Below are 15154 nucleotides of genomic sequence, written 5' to 3' on the forward strand. Positions count from 1 at the left end.
AGTAATACTGGACACAACTTGTGCTTAGTAATAATTATCATTATTGTGAGTATTTTAACTACAGCACTGATCAAAAGTGTGAGCTCTGGGGTTAGACCACCGAGGTTTGGGTCCTCTGTTAACGCATTGAGTAAGTTTGATAGATATTAATTAGCCCTCCATTTAGATTGTGTGTGTACATGTGTTTAACTTTTGATTTTGTGTTGGAGTATAGCCAATTAACAGTGTTGTGATAGGGCCTTCCCTGGTGGCTCGGTGATAAAGAATCCACCTGCCAGTGCAGGAGACATGGGTTCGATCCCTGATCTGCGAAGATCCCACATGCCAAGAGGTCACTAAAGCCGTGTAGAACTACTGAAGTCCACACTCTAGAGCCCGTGCTCTGTAAGAGAAGCCCCTGCAGTGAGAACCCGACACCCTACGACTAGAGAGTAGCCCCTGCTTGCCGCAGCTAGATGAAGCCTGTGCGCAGCAAAGAAGCACAGCCAAAAATCAATCATTTTTCAGAAAAGGAATGATGATGTGGTAGTTTCAGGTGGACAGCAGAGAGACTCAGCCTTATACATGTATACATTCTTCCCAGAGGTTGTGTGTTTTTTTAAGATCTGATGCTCCATTCAGGCACGTTGACCAGCCTTGGGAGTTTAGACTAATTTACACCCATAGCAGCCATCATGATTTTAAACCTGTTTCGCCTTTGAACCAGCCATTTCACTTAGAGAATTCTGTCCCAGACACAATTCCGCACTTGCTCAAAGTTGAATGTAGAGAAAAGGCCACCAAAATGTTAAGAAAAATTGAAAATAACCTGAATATCCATCAGTAGGAAACTGGCTAGATAATTGATGTCCATTCAATGATGGAAAACTCTGCAGCTGTTAAAAATAAGATAACTTGCAGTTCAGTTATGTGAACGTGTGTCATGAAGATACACAGCAGAAAGCAAGTGTCAGTATATTTATCTGTAAAGTGAGAGTTCAATTGTCAGACAGTGCTTATTATGATTGTACTTCCATTTAACCAAAAAAGTTGTGCGTGGTTAACCAACAAAGAATGCTACCTTGCATATATAAAGAACCCTGTTCAGGGACTTCCTGATAGTCCAGTGGTTAAAACTGCACCACCACTGCGTGGGGGCCGGGGCTTGGGGGAGCGGTTCAGTCCCGATCAGGGAACTAAGATCCCGTATGCCACGTGATGTGGCCAACAGAAAAAGAAACAAGAGCCCTGCTTGCCAAAAAGTGGTCAGTTCCATAGAAAAATTTATAAAGCTATGGACAAATAATTTATAAAATAGAAAATCCAGGTGGCCAGGAAGGACAAAAATGCACTCAACCTCCTCTGAGGGTTGAGGGTTGTTATAATAAGGCTTCACTAAGTTAAGCTATGTAAAGCACTAGCATGGTGCCTGGCACTTAGTAAGTGCTCAGTAAATCCTCTGTTCCTGAGTGTTGCTAGACCCTAAGGCCTGAGCGGATGGGGTCATGGCCGTGTCATGGGCATAAGCTGGCAGAGGAATGGGACCATCAAAGCCACACATAGCGCCAGATGCTTCAGGTGGATGCCTGAGTCGCTTCTAACCACTGGTGTGTCTCCTGTTGCACTGCAGAGCCTTTGTGGCATGTGCCTGCCCAGGCCCGGCTCTCGGCCATGGCTGGAAGCAACGGGAGCAAGCACGCCTCCAGGCAGGACACAGCAGGCAAAGATTCCCCCAACAGGCATTCCAAGGTGAGTCTGGGCCCCGCCTGCCAACCCTGGGGAGCCAGGGCCACGCGAGCCAGCTGCCTGGCCCGCCCTGGCTGCCAACAGCTGGACTGCTTCACAGCTTCACCTGGGCGTGCTCCTCCTCCGCCCCCTTCCACTCCAGCAGAAGGGGCTACATGGCTGGTCTGGAGTTAGACCCAGCCAGTGGTGCATCCTGGCTCCAGCCCCCACCGTCCATCTCATCTTGAGCAAATCACTCACCCCTTCGAGCCACGATTTCCTCATTCCATCAGCCATGGTGGGTGTCTTCACCAGCTCGGGCTTCCCTAACTAAAACACCACAGACTGGATGGCTGATAAACAGCAGTTACTGATTTCTGCTAGTTCTGGAGGCTGGACAATCCAAGGTTGAAGCACAGGCAGATTCGGTGTCTGATGAGAACCTGCTTCCTGGTTCATGGACAGCCTTCGCCTCACCTCATGTGTGAAGGGAGCTCTCTGTGATCTCTTTTTTAAGGATATAAATATATATATGGACTCTATAATCCCCTTCATGAGGACTGTATAAACATATATAGGATAAATACATGAAAATACATAGGGATTTGTAATCTCATTCATGAGGGCTCCACCCTCATAACCTAATCACTTTCCAAAGGCCCTCCCTCCTAATACCATCCCATCAGATGAGAATTCAGTGTACGCATGTTGGGGGACACAGACTGTTCAATCTTTAGCAATAGGTTAACTGTTTCCCAGGTGGCTCAGTGGTAAAGAATCCTCCTGCCAATGCAGGAAATGCGAGTTCAGTCCCTGGGTTGGGAAGATCCCCTGGAGGAGGAAGTAGCACCCCACTCCAATATTATTATCTGGAAAATCCCATGAACAGGGGAGGCCGACAGGCTACAGTCCACAGGGTCATGAGAGTCGGACACGACCAAGTGACTAAACAACAAACTGCCGTAACAGATGATCCCCAGGTCCCAGTGACCTCACATAATAAAGTTTATTCCCCTCTAATGTAGCAACTCAGTGTGGGTGTTCAGCAAGCACCTTTCTGCAGGATTCAGAAACCCAGGCTCCCTCCCTCTTGTAGCCTCAGGGCACCAGAGCCCTCTACTGGGCCCCTGCCTCTTTCCAGCAGTTGAGGAAGCGAGGACGTTTTGTGGCTCAGACCTAGACAAATGGCATAAATGACATCTACCTGTAATGTTACATTGGCCAGGAAGCTGTCATGTGGCCACACATCACTGCAAGGGGAGCTGGGGGATGTAGTCCTGTGTGCCCAGGAAGAGACTGAGAACTTGGCAGTCTCTTCACATCCATTCATTCAGTGAGTGAATGATGAGCATGTACCATGGTCCAGGTACTGGGACCCCAGGGATGAAGAGGACAGGTAGGCCCCTGTGCTCACAAGGCTGACTTTCCAATGTGGGCAACAAGTAGTCAGCAGAGAAACAGATTCATTATATAATGATGAGAACTGATTCTTACTGCAAAAAAAAGTCCAGTTAAAGAGAGTGTCAGGCATAGCTGCTTTAGGATGAGGTGGTCAGAGAAGGCCTTTGAGGAGGTGACCTGTAAACAAAACCTTGAAGTAAGAGGCAACCCAGGAAAATCATTTGAGGGAAGTGCATTGCAAGCAGAGGAAACAGCAAGTGCAAAGGCCCTGAGAGAACAGTGCGCCTGGCGTGCTCAGAGCAGCGAGGAGGTCACTGTGGCTGGAACGGAGTGATCCAGAGAGAGGAAGAAGGAGATGAAGTTAGAGACTGGAACCCGGAGCCAGATCATGCAGGGCCCCAGGGGCCATGGGGAGGACTCTGGCTTTTCCCTAGTGAGAAGGAGGGTTCTGAGCAGGGAACAGATGTGAATGGACGTGAGTGTTCACAGCCTGTCCCTGGCTGCATGTAGGGCACAGCTTGGGGTCTGGGGATGAGGAAAGACAGACAGGAGGAGGGAGACAGGAGGAGGCTGCTGCCATGGTCCAGTGGGAAGCAGTGGCGGAAAGGACCAGGGTGGAGTCTTGAAGGGAGGCAAGCTGGCAGGTTTGGATCTGTTTTGAAGACACAGGCAACAAGATTTGCCGTTGAACTAGATATGGGTGTGAGAGCAAAAGCAATGTCCAGAGTGCCTCCACAGCTCTTGGGTAAGGACAGCCGAAACGACAGAGGTGCCCTTAGGAGACAAGGAAGAGGCGAATTCAGGAGGGAAGGCCAGGAGCTCAGCTCCAGACACACTGAGCTTAGTGCTGGCAGCACGTTACGTAAGCAGTGTCGTTTATCCCTCTGAGCTACCCCATGGAGCAGGGTTATTGTCAGCCCATTTCACAGATGTAGAAACTGAGGCACAGGGAAGTTCAATCAGTGGCCTAAGGAGAGCCAGAGTTCAAAGCTGTCTAGCTCCAGGGTTCACCCTCAGCTGTGAGGTGAACCCCAGTGGGAGGGTAGGTTGCCCCCCACCTGGAGTCTAGGAATGATGACACAGTTCTCCTGCCTTCCAGGGGGAGCCCCAGTACTCCAGTCATTCCAGCAGCAATACCCTCTCCAGCAATGCTTCCAGCAGCCACAGCGATGACCGTTGGTTTGACCCCCTGGACCCCCTGGAGCCCGAGCAAGACCCTCTCTCCAAGGGCGGCTCTAGCGACAGTGGCATCGACACCACCCTCTACACCTCCAGCCCCGGCTGCGTGTCTCTGGCCAAGACACCTCGACCGGCCAAGCCGCATAAGCCCCCGGGAAGCATGGGCCTCTGCGGGGGTGGGCGCGAGGCCACCGGGAGGTCTCACCAAGCAGACCGGCGGCGGGAGGTCTCGCCCGCTCCGGGCATCACTGGACAGAACAAGGGCTACCGACCGAAGCTGTACTCCTCAGGCTCCAGCACCCCAACAGGCCTGGCCGGGGGCAGCCGCGACCCATCCAGGCAGTCCAGGTAAGGCTCTGAATCTAGCCCAGGTTCTTCAGGGATTCTGACAACCTTCCACATCCCCTACAGTCCTGATGGTGGAGCTCCCCTCCCCAGAAATATGCTCACAGATGGATGTGCTCACACATTAGTTTGCTTACAGATCTGGGATACCATGGACCACCCCTGGCTACCCATCCACTGGCCTTTAAGGATCTCAGTAGAGGAAGGAAAATCCTTGACTGTCTGTCTCTGGTTCACTCTGACCCTCAGTCTCTTTCCTTTTTCTCTTTCCCAAGACCAGTAGTTTTTATGCCTACTGGGAGTCACACACTCTTTCTATTAGGAGTGCATTTGGCTGAAGGTAATAGAAAACCAGACCCACAGAGGCTTGAGCAAATAGAGATTTAACAGTTCCCCATTGGGAAGTCCAGGGAGGGCAGAGCTGGGCTGGTACAGCAGCAGCTCAGGGAGGGCCTTGAGGCCTGGCACCCTGTGTCTTCCTGCTCCGTCGTCGTCCTCATACTGGCTGCGACTTCCTGGTCCCCAGATGGCTGTGGTGCCCCTGAGAGGCCTGGGGGCAGAGGAAGGGAAGAGGGCAGCATCCTTGTTGCTCCCTGACTGTGGAAAAACCAAAAGCTTTCCCAGAACCCCTTCCACAGGCAATATCACCTGGCCATGTTAGCTGCAAGGAAGTCTGGGGAATCTTGGCCTAGCCTTCCAGCCTCCGTAGTAAAGGGCAGTGTGGACCCCAGATGGTCTCCACTGGAGGGCTGTTCAACACACATTCCCCTAACCTACTGGGCAGGGCCTGAGAATGTGCATTTGTACAGGGTTCTGTGTCGGTGCTGATGCTGTTGGTCCCCAGACCGTGCTTTGAGAACCACTGGTAGAGAGGTAGACAGGGGAATAAGTGAGAACGAGCAAGCATTGACTAACCAACAGCCTGGAGTCTATACCGCGTGGGCGTGCGTGTGTGCTCAGTAGCTTCAGTGGTGTCCGACTCTCTGTGACCCCATGGACTACAGCCCGCCAGGCTCCTCTGTTCATGAGATTCTCCAGTCAAGAATACTGGAGTGGGTTGCCATGCCCTCCTCCAGGGGCTCTCCCTGACCCAGGGATCCAACCCGTGCCTCTTAAGTCTCCTGCATTGGCAGGCGGGTGCTATACCGCTGGCGCCACCTGGGAAGCCCGTGCACCACATGCACTTGAGAATCTGATGGAAGCCATGAGGTGCCTCCCGTAACCGCCATCCTGCCGTCACAGGACTCAGCCTGGTCCAGGGACCCTGTGAGGTCTGTGGCCCCGGGCAGTGAGTACAGTGCTGCAGCCCCCGGTGTGGACCCCTAAGTGTGGGTCCACCTTCCCAGGTCCACCGTGTGGACGCCTCCCTTCCCTCCCCTGACCGCAGCCGAGCAGGGGCCAGGACCGCTTTGGGGATCTTCATCTCCCTTGGCTTCCTGACACCTTGGCCAGTGCCCAAACCTGAGCCTCTCTCTGCACAGAACACACACACCTGGCAGTTGCCTCGGGCCTCTTTGACCACAGCCCCCAATGGCCCTGGGTCTTGGTCTGTATAGAAATGTCTGGGTTTTTTCCAAAGGTGAAGCAGTACTTCGCTGGTGTTCCAGTGGTTAAGACTGCTTCAAATGCAAGGGGCACGGGTTGGATCCCTGGTCAGGGAACTAGATCCCATGCGCCACAAGACGTGGTCAAAAAAAAAAAAAAAAGGTTTTTAAAAAGGTAGAGCAAAAATCTCCCTCGAAATTCTTAGTGTGATGGTGCAAAGCCCTTTAGTCCAGTCTAGTCCATTCAGAATGTGTGAGTGCTGCTCGCTACCTCCTTCAAGGATCGCGTGACCTTGCAGTGAGTGGTCTTACCAGACTCAGCTTCTGCTGCTCATCGCTCGAAAGCCAGTATTTGAGAGATTGGCGTTGGCTGGAAAGAAAAATATGCCGTAGTGTGAGGGTCCTAGAGCTTAGAGATTTAAGTATAACTGGATTCTAAGACCAAGGGGCTCCTGACACTGACCGGTTTGGAAACCGCCGTGTTTGGGGGTGCTCGCATGTCAGTGCTGTCCCTCACCCTGGCCTCAGCCCTCCTGGAGTCAGGAGCCAGGAGAAAGGCGAGTGTGGAGAGGAAGGGTCTCGCGGAGACTTAAGTCTCTGTCACAGTCTGCCTCACTAGACAGATCTCTCTCTTTTTTTTTAATTTACTGACTGTGTCAGGTCTTAGTCACAGCACACAGTATCTTTCATTGAGGTCCTCGGGCTCCAGGGTGCTTGAGCCCTCCAGTTGAGGCATATGTGCTCAGTAGTAGAGGCACACGAGCTTAGTTGCTCTTCGACATGTGGGATCTTAGTTCCCAGACCAGGGGTCCACGTCTCCTGCATTGCAAGGCAGAGTCTTAATCACTGGACTACCGGGGAAGTCCTTAGATAGATGGATCTGAATCATTTGAGCTCACAGGCTCTTTTGAACAGCTCCTTCATTCATTAATCTACCCATTCATTTCATTCACAAATATCTCTCAGGGACTTGTTTTGTCCCACGTTCTAGGCTGAGAGCTGAAGAGAAGGAGCACGCAAATTCAGATGAGACGCCTTGCCCTCCCCTCACCCACCATCCGCTGAGGGAGACAGACATCACTGAGACACGTCTGAGGGCACCCACCAAGAGGGACTCGCTGCCATGGGGTGCCCGGGTCTCCCCTGCTGGGCACAGGCCTGAGTAGTAAAGCTGAGTAGCTGAAGGGTTTTGGAATGTGTGCTATAAAAGCAGCGGTGCTGGGGAGTCGACCGTGACTGAGGCAGGAGGAGTGGGGACAAAATTGCCCTGTGTCTGAGAGAAGGATTTGCTGAACCCAGAAAGGAAGGGGGTAAAATGGGAGCGGCACCGCTTCCAAAGAGGGCCCTGTGGTTGGGAGCTTTAATTTGCATGCAGACAATTGATGCTAATTGCAAATCATTCTTATCTGCTCATTAAAGCTGCTTCCTGAAGTTTTCTCCTAGGCAACCAGGCTTTAGTGTGGAGCAGCCTTTTCCAAAATGGGGTGCTCAAGGTAATTTGGGTGGTGCGAGGAGGAAAATGTTTTATTTTAAATGGATATTAGGAAAAGTGTTATCAACCCATCCCCTGATTTTACAGATACTGCCTTGGACAGGTTAAGGAAAATTAAATGAATTGATTTAAAGAAATAAATATCTTCACAGTCGATGAGAGTGTGGACTCCAGAGTCAGCCCACCCGGGTTTGAGCCTTGCCTCTGCCTTGTCTTGGCTGTGTGGCCTTGGACAAATGACTGAACCTCTCTGGGCCTCAGTTTCCTCATCTGTACAATGGGGGCCTAGTCACTGTCCCTAACTAAGGCCATGTCAGTGTCCCTAGCTGAGACCCTGATGCTGTCATTAAGGTCCTGACACTGTCCCTAACTAAGGACCTGAGCTATTTCTAACTAATGTCCCAAACCGTCCCTAACCAGCTTGACTCTCTCACTAATAGCCTGAAGCTGTCCCTGACCAAGGCCCTGATTCTATCCCTATCTAAGACCCTGAGTGTGTGCTCAATTGCTAAGTCGTATCCAACTCTCTGCAACACCGTGGACTGTAGTTCACCAGGCTCCTCTATCCATGGGATTCTCCAGGCAGGAATCCTGAAGTAGCTAGCCATTCGCTTCTTCAGGGGATCTTCCCAACCCAGGGACTGAACCCACATCTCCTGCATTGGCAGGCAGATTCTTTACCACTGAGACGCCTGGGAAGTCCACCTGAGGCCCTGACTGTCCCTAAAGCCCTGCTGCTGCTGCTGCTGCTGCTAAGTCGCTTCGGTCGTGTCCGACTCTGTGCAACCCCATAGATGGCAGCCCACAGGCTCCTCCGTCCCTGGGATTCTCCAGGCAAGAACGCTGGAGTGGGTTGCCATTTCCTTCTCCAATGCGTGAAAGTGAAAAGTGAGAATGAAGTCTCTCAGTCGTGCCCAACTCTTCCCGACCCCATGGACTGCAGCCCACCAGGCTCCTCCATCCGTGGGATTTTCCAGGCAAGGGTATTGGAGTGAGGTGCCATTGCCTTCTCCCAGCCCTGAGGCTGTCACAAACTCAAAGCCTGACTGTCCTGACAACCTGAGCATCAGCATCTATTTAGGGACAGAGCCCTTAGTGTTCACAGTCAATGTGGGTGACAGATCCGCCTCCAGTGACAGCCCATAGTGGCCAGGGCCAGGGTGAGGGAAGCCCTCGGGGTGTGGCAGCCCAGAGGAGGGGCTGGACCCACTGTGGGGGGAGCTTCCCTGGAGAAAAGAGGCTGAGCTCCTGGGAAGGAGGAGGGTGGAGTGTTCCAGACAGAGAGGGTGTGTGGTCCCATTCACCCCTCTGGCCCTCCCACCTCTTCCCAGCGGGTCCCTGAGCAGCTGTGCTCAAGGGGCCCACATGTGCCTCTGACTGCCGCTGGCCGCACACTGCCCTTCGCTTGGGGCAGCTCTGTGCTTCTGCTGACATAGGTCCATTCCCTGGGGCGGGGCCAGAACGACACCCTGCTGCCCAGTCGGCTCCCCGCAGGCAGGCACGAGCACTCTGTGGCTGCCCTTGTGTCTCCTTCTGGGGCCTTTGTAGCCCAGCACTTCTTGCTCATTTATGTAGCAGGCATCAAGTGTATGCACAGCTCTCTGCTTCACACAGGTTCCCTCGCTCTCCTGGAACAGACAGGGTGCTGGGGGAGACAGCAGGCAAATAATTACAAAAGCAGTGAGTGAATTATGCTAGGGGAGTGCCTGCAGGGCAAACCTCCTGGGATCTGAGGGGAGGCGATGCATGGCTGGAGGGCTGTCTGATCTAACGGGGCGGGAGTGGGGGGGGTGCAGGGGGTGTGGCAGGCGGGAAGGGATAATTTCCCTGAGGAGGAGTCATTTCTACCAAGGACCAGAGGGTTAAGGGGGAAGGAGCAGGTAAAGTGGTTTCTGGGGAACTGATGATTTCATCTTGGTGCTGTTACGTGGGTGTTTGCTTTGTAACTGTTTGTTAAATTGTACATATATGTTTTGTACACTTTGCTATATGTGGGCTATTTTACAAATTTTTTTAAAAGAAAATAGAAAGATGATGTATGGAGAAAGTGTCCCTATGAGTAGAAATAGCAAGTGCAAAGTCCCTGGGGTGGGGAGGAGGGTGGGTGCCAGCAGGTCACAGGCCCCTTGGCTCAAGGATGGAAATTGGGAGGGCAGCTGATGGGAAGTTGAGGAGCTTGGCAGGGGCCAGACCACACAAGGCCCTGTCAGCCACAGCACAGAGTTTGGACTTAGTCTGAAGAACTGTGGGCAGCAAGGAAGTGTTTCAGCAGAAAGGATGATACAGGCAGATAGATGTTTTGAAAGATGGTGCTAGAGGCAGGATTGGAGGAGAAGTGTCAGGGGTGGGTCTGAGGCTGAGACATCAGTGAGAAGGGAGGAAGGGGGCCTGGACCAGAGGGCAGAGCAGCTGTAACTGTGTCAGCAGTGGTACTGCCAGGACATAAGAAGGGAGGCGACAAAGGTCCAGGACAGTGCTGGTGACTGCTCATGTCAGGAGGCTACTGCAGACGGGGGTCTTGAGATTCGTGAGAGAATAGAGGAGACTGGGGCCAAGCAGTCCTGAGAGGAATGCTGTGCTGGGTCTTCACTGCGGCACGCAGGCTCTTGGTTATAGCTCGCGGGGTTTCTCTATTTGGGGTGCACGGACTCTCTAGTTGTGGCACACGGGCTCTAGGGCACATGGACTCAGTAGTTGTGGCACGTGGGCTTAGTTGCCCCATGCCATGTGGGATGTTAGTTCCCAGCCAGGGATCAAACCCATGTCCCCTGCATTGGAAAGCAGATTCTTAACCACTGGACCACCAGGGAAGTCCCCAGGAGTGTTATTCTTATGTTTATTGTTGTTTAGCCTCTGAGTCATGTCTGACTCTTTGCAACCCTGTGGACTATAGCCCACCAGGCTTCTCTGTCCATGGGATTCTCCAGGCAAGAATATTGGAGTGGGTTGCCATTTCCTTCTCCAGGGGATCTTCCTGACCCACAGATAGAACCTGTGTTTCCTGCATTGTCAGGCAGATTCTTTACCACTGAACCACAGGGGAAATCCCTGTTCTTATGTTTATTGACCCTAAAGCACCTACTGTGTGCCAGGTACCGTTCCAAACACAGTGGACAAAGTCAAGTCCCTCTTTTGTGGAACTGACACTCTCCTGGAGAGAAAGCGAGGCAGACAGACAGCTGAGCAGCCATGTGCTGTTAATATGCCAGGTGGAGATAAGGTCTGGGAAGAAAACCCAGCTAGGCAGAGGTCCCGGAAGGCCTCTTGGAGGAGGTGATATTTCACAGGATGCATGGAAATGATCCAGGCAGGGGAAATAGCAGATGCCGAGTCCCTGAAGGTGAACTCATTTGCAGTGTTCTGGAGATGCTGTGCTGGCCAGACAGGCCGAATGGGAGAATGGCAGGAGGTCTGATTTGCACGGTAGGCAGAGACCCAGCTCAGGCAGGCTTACCAACCATGGTCAGATGCTGGGTTTTGGTTCTGAGAGACATGGGAGCCACAGAACATAATCTGACCTGTGTTTTAAGATCACTGTGGGCTCCTCAGGGGAACGTGGGCTGTCTCAGGGGTAGTAGGGATTGAGTTTGCCAGCACAACTCAAGGACTGACTGACTGCCAGGGAAGGGAAGGGCTCCGCCATACCCAAACCCCCCACCACCCACTCCCTCCGCGCGCTCCAGCCCTCCCGTGGAAACCGCTGCAGCCTGTAGCAGCTTGTGCCCGTGGATGATTCCAGTGACTTCACAGACTCTGCCCCCAGACATTCGTCATGGGAGCCCGGCTTCCAGGCACGGGGCCAGGCGCCAGTGCCTGCTGCGGGCACGGCAGTGGGCTGAGCGATCCCAGGCGGGCAGCCACCTGGCCCCCCGCCCTCTCTCAAGGCAGCACACACCCCAGAGCCCCCTGGGTTTCCAGAGCAATTTGTCGGCGCTGTTTAGAGGCGATGCACGGTGATGAGAGGCTCTCGGCTCCACGCGGAGCTGACACGGCCAGGCATTCCCGGGCGGACAGGCAGGCAGGAAGCCCGCAGCCCTGCTTCCGCAGGCAGGGCCCTTGTCTCCAGGATCCCCTCCTGGGGGCGCAGCCCTGAAAGGTAACATGAGGCCCTCAGGGTCCACTGGGCCCCACCCCGCCCGTGTAGGCTGGGAAGCCAGGGTCAAGGGGAGACACCTACTCGGAGAGTCACTGTCAGCTTGGGAAGAGGAACTCAGGCCATCTTCAGAAATTCCAGGGAAGGAGGATACCAAGCAGAAATCATGGGGCGGGGCAAGGGGCGGGCAAAGGCCCTGAGGTGGAAGCGTGTCTGGTGCGTTTGAGGAACAGTGTCCATGTGACCAGAGCAGAAGGAGTGTGGGGGGGAGTGGGAGTTGCTGAGGGCAGAGAGGGGCCAGCCCCAACGGCGTGGGGCTCTGTGGACCGGGGAGGACCTGACCCTGAGCTGAGGAGAGTGGCCAGGGCTCTCACCCTCTGGCTGTGTTTGGGGTGAGGGCAGGAGGAGGCCACTGTGGGGATGCCTAGGCACTGCGGCTGGGGGCGGCTGGGGGCGGCTGGAGGCAGTTGGAGTCCCCGTTGATTTTGTGCCATGGAGTTTTTGCCCCATATTGTCACTCCTTCCACTTTCTAAAGACCTGATATTTTTGCTCCGAGGCTGAAGGCAGAATGTTGCCACGTGCGGCTACTACACTGAGCCTGATAATTCTAGCCATGTGCGGGGACTGATTCGGCTCTCAAGCCCCTGCCGGACACCAGGCAGAAAAGGCCCCACACAGGCCCCCCTGGGGGTATCTGGTGAGCAGCATATCCCAGGCTCTGGTCTCTGACTGCCTGTGTCCAGGTCACAACTCCACCACTAACCAGCTGCATGGTCTCCACCAGGCTCCTTAGTTTCTCTGAGGCTCAGTTTCCTCGTCTGTAAAATGGAGGTGAAGATAGACTCTGTGGTCCAAGGCTGCGAGGATACACCCACACCATGGGTTTGAAGCAGCCAGCACAGGGCCTGAGACATAGCTGGTCCAAATACATCAGCTGCTGCTAGGTTCGGTTCTCATGTGTTACGTATTTGTCATGACTACCGTTGTCATCAAAAGTACAGGTTGGTGGTTAAACAGAACGTCTCTTGAGCCAGACTGCCTGGCTTTGTATCCTGGTGCTGTCCTCAACCAGTTGTGTAATTTGGGGCGTTATTTTAAAATCTCTCTGGGCCTCGGTTTCCCCACTTGGAACATAGGGAGAGTGGTACTTCCTGCCTCATGTGTTGCTGGGGCAACCGAATGAAGTGACGCCTCCGAGATGCTTGGAGCAGGGCCTCGCTGTGTGCACGGGCTCGGCGCCGGCCGCTGCCCTCACTACCACCTGCTCCATCAGTGCTCTTCCTCCCAAAGGCAAGTGCAGGATTCCCCCGGTGATCTGGTGGCTAAGAGTCCACCTGCCGATGCAGGGGGCGAGGGTTCTGTCCCTGGTCTGGAAGGATTCCACGTGCTGTGGGGCAACCAAGCTCAGGCTCCACAGCTACTGAGCCCCCACGCTAGAGCCTGTGAGCCTCGAGCACTGAAACCTGAGCACTCTAGAGCCCGTGCTCTGCAACAAGAGAAGCCCCCGCAACTAGAGAGTAGCCCACACTCACCAAAATTAGAGAAAACCTATGCACAGCAACAAAGACCCAATGTAACCAAAAAAAAAGGCAGGGGTGCAGCTCCCTTTGTGCCTGTGGCCCGCCCGGGGCCGCCCATCAGCCTCCCCAGGGATGAACAGACCAGAGCATGGCACACTCCCAGGCAGCTGTGCAGTTTCTTCATTCAGCCTACAGTTTTCCTGTTTTCACTCCAACAAAATCTTGACTGCTCCCCCTGAGATATAGCACAGGTAAATGCCCAGCCTCTCTGGGGGAAGGTGGGGTGAGAGTACAGAGCAGAATGCCCCCTCCTCAGCCCTGGGAGGGCCCGGAGCCTGGGCATTTAGCCCCTGGGCACACCACATCCCTGTGTGTCTGCAGCTCCAAGAACACATTCCGGTGCCCAGGCCTACCCTGAGCACTTTGTGCAGATACGATCTCGTGAGGCAAGTGTGTTGTTGCCTCGATTCTCAGAGGAGGAAACTGAGGCTCCCTGAGGGGAAGGGGCTCCAGCAAAGATTACAGCATGTCAGTCGGGGCTGGGATTGGACCCCAGGTCAAGTAAGCAGCATGGTCTATGTTCTCAGCATGGTTCTCCGGCAGCGCTCATGCCTCGTTTTTCAAGCTGAGGCTCGGGGAGGGCACCTGGCCTTGCAGGTGCTTCAGAGAAAAGGTGTATTCACTCTGTTGATTGCCGATGGGGTAAGAAATCCACCCTGTGCTTGGCACCTGGCACAGCTCATGGTCCAAGGGGGAGTGAGAAGGGGCGCCCGTCTGAGCGGGCCGGGTTGAGAAGCACAGCATATTCAGAATAGTTCTTTGTGGCCCTGCTGTGTGTAGGGGGCACCCGTTCATGCCTGAGGCTGGTAGAGGTTGAAAGCAGGGATAGTCGTGGGAATGCCTTTGGCTCCAAGCAACAAGTCCCAGCTCAATTGGAGGAAGTCTGTTACCTCTGAGAACATGAAGTCCCACACTAGGGAGGGCCCCATGATTGGGGAATTTACTGACTCAAGGACTCAGGTTCTTTCCCTTTCTTTGTTCTGTCTCCATCCGCCTGCATACTGGCTCCCCTCTCAGTCTCAAAGTGACTGTCCAGATGGTCACCATGTCAAGTGGAAGAAGAAGTGACGTTTACTACAAGTGGTCTTTGTTAGTTTTCCAGTGAAGTAACCTTCCCCAGAAGTCACCTACCAGACAGTCCACACACACACCTGATGCTTCACTGTCCACAAGTAGATCACAGACCTACCCTGACCCGTCCCAGACAGGTGGCATCCAACATTCGGGATTGTGTCCTGGGCTGGGTGCCAGGTCACCTTCCTTGAGGCTGAGTAAAACCAGCCTTCATTTACAAGGTGACGGGGAATAGGATGATACCCAGTGCCTGCCATAGGCTGAGGGAGCAAGCCCATCCCAAATGGGGCAATGGATGGAGCCAGCTGGCAGACACAGAGAACGGGGTGTTCTTCTTTGCCTCTTGCTTTGATTCTTACTATTTGCTTTGGCCATGCTGGGTCTTTGTTGCAGCACACAGGCGTTCTCCAGTTGTGGCATGGGGCAGAGGCTCTCTCATTGTGGCATGTGGGCTTCTCGGTGCAGAGCGTGGGCTTAGTTGCCCTGTGGCATGTGAGATCTTAGCTCCCCAACCGGGGATCAAACCTGCGTCCCCTGCACTGGGGGGCAGATTCTTAACCACTGGACCCGATCTTCCTTTTTTTTCTTTATCATCTCTTGTTTGTTCTTTCCAGCTCATAAAAGCTGAACATGGCTGATGACAGGGTAGAGAAATATGTACTGTAGAAATATAAAAGTTAGGGTTAAAACCAGTTAGGATATATTCATAGAGTGGACCACCTGCAGCCATTGAAGGGGAGA

General features: G+C 53.6%; 1 protein-coding gene across 7 annotated transcripts in view; it reads left to right on the forward strand.

The window, feature by feature from the left end:
* SIPA1L3 (signal induced proliferation associated 1 like 3) overlaps positions 1-15154 on the forward strand; it is a 254293-nt gene that overhangs the window by 205326 nt on the left and 33813 nt on the right. For all 7 annotated transcript variants that reach the window (XM_042230909.2, XM_027977924.2, XM_042230912.1 and 4 more), the window contains 2 exons: positions 1610-1728; positions 4205-4632. In XM_042230909.2, the coding sequence (XP_042086843.1) occupies positions 1610-1728; positions 4205-4632 (547 nt within the window). The remainder of the gene's footprint in view (positions 1-1609; positions 1729-4204; positions 4633-15154) is intronic.

Source organism: Ovis aries, chromosome 14 (genome assembly GCF_016772045.2).
Source record: "Ovis aries strain OAR_USU_Benz2616 breed Rambouillet chromosome 14, ARS-UI_Ramb_v3.0, whole genome shotgun sequence".
In the NCBI taxonomy this organism is placed as follows: Eukaryota; Metazoa; Chordata; class Mammalia; order Artiodactyla; family Bovidae; genus Ovis; species Ovis aries.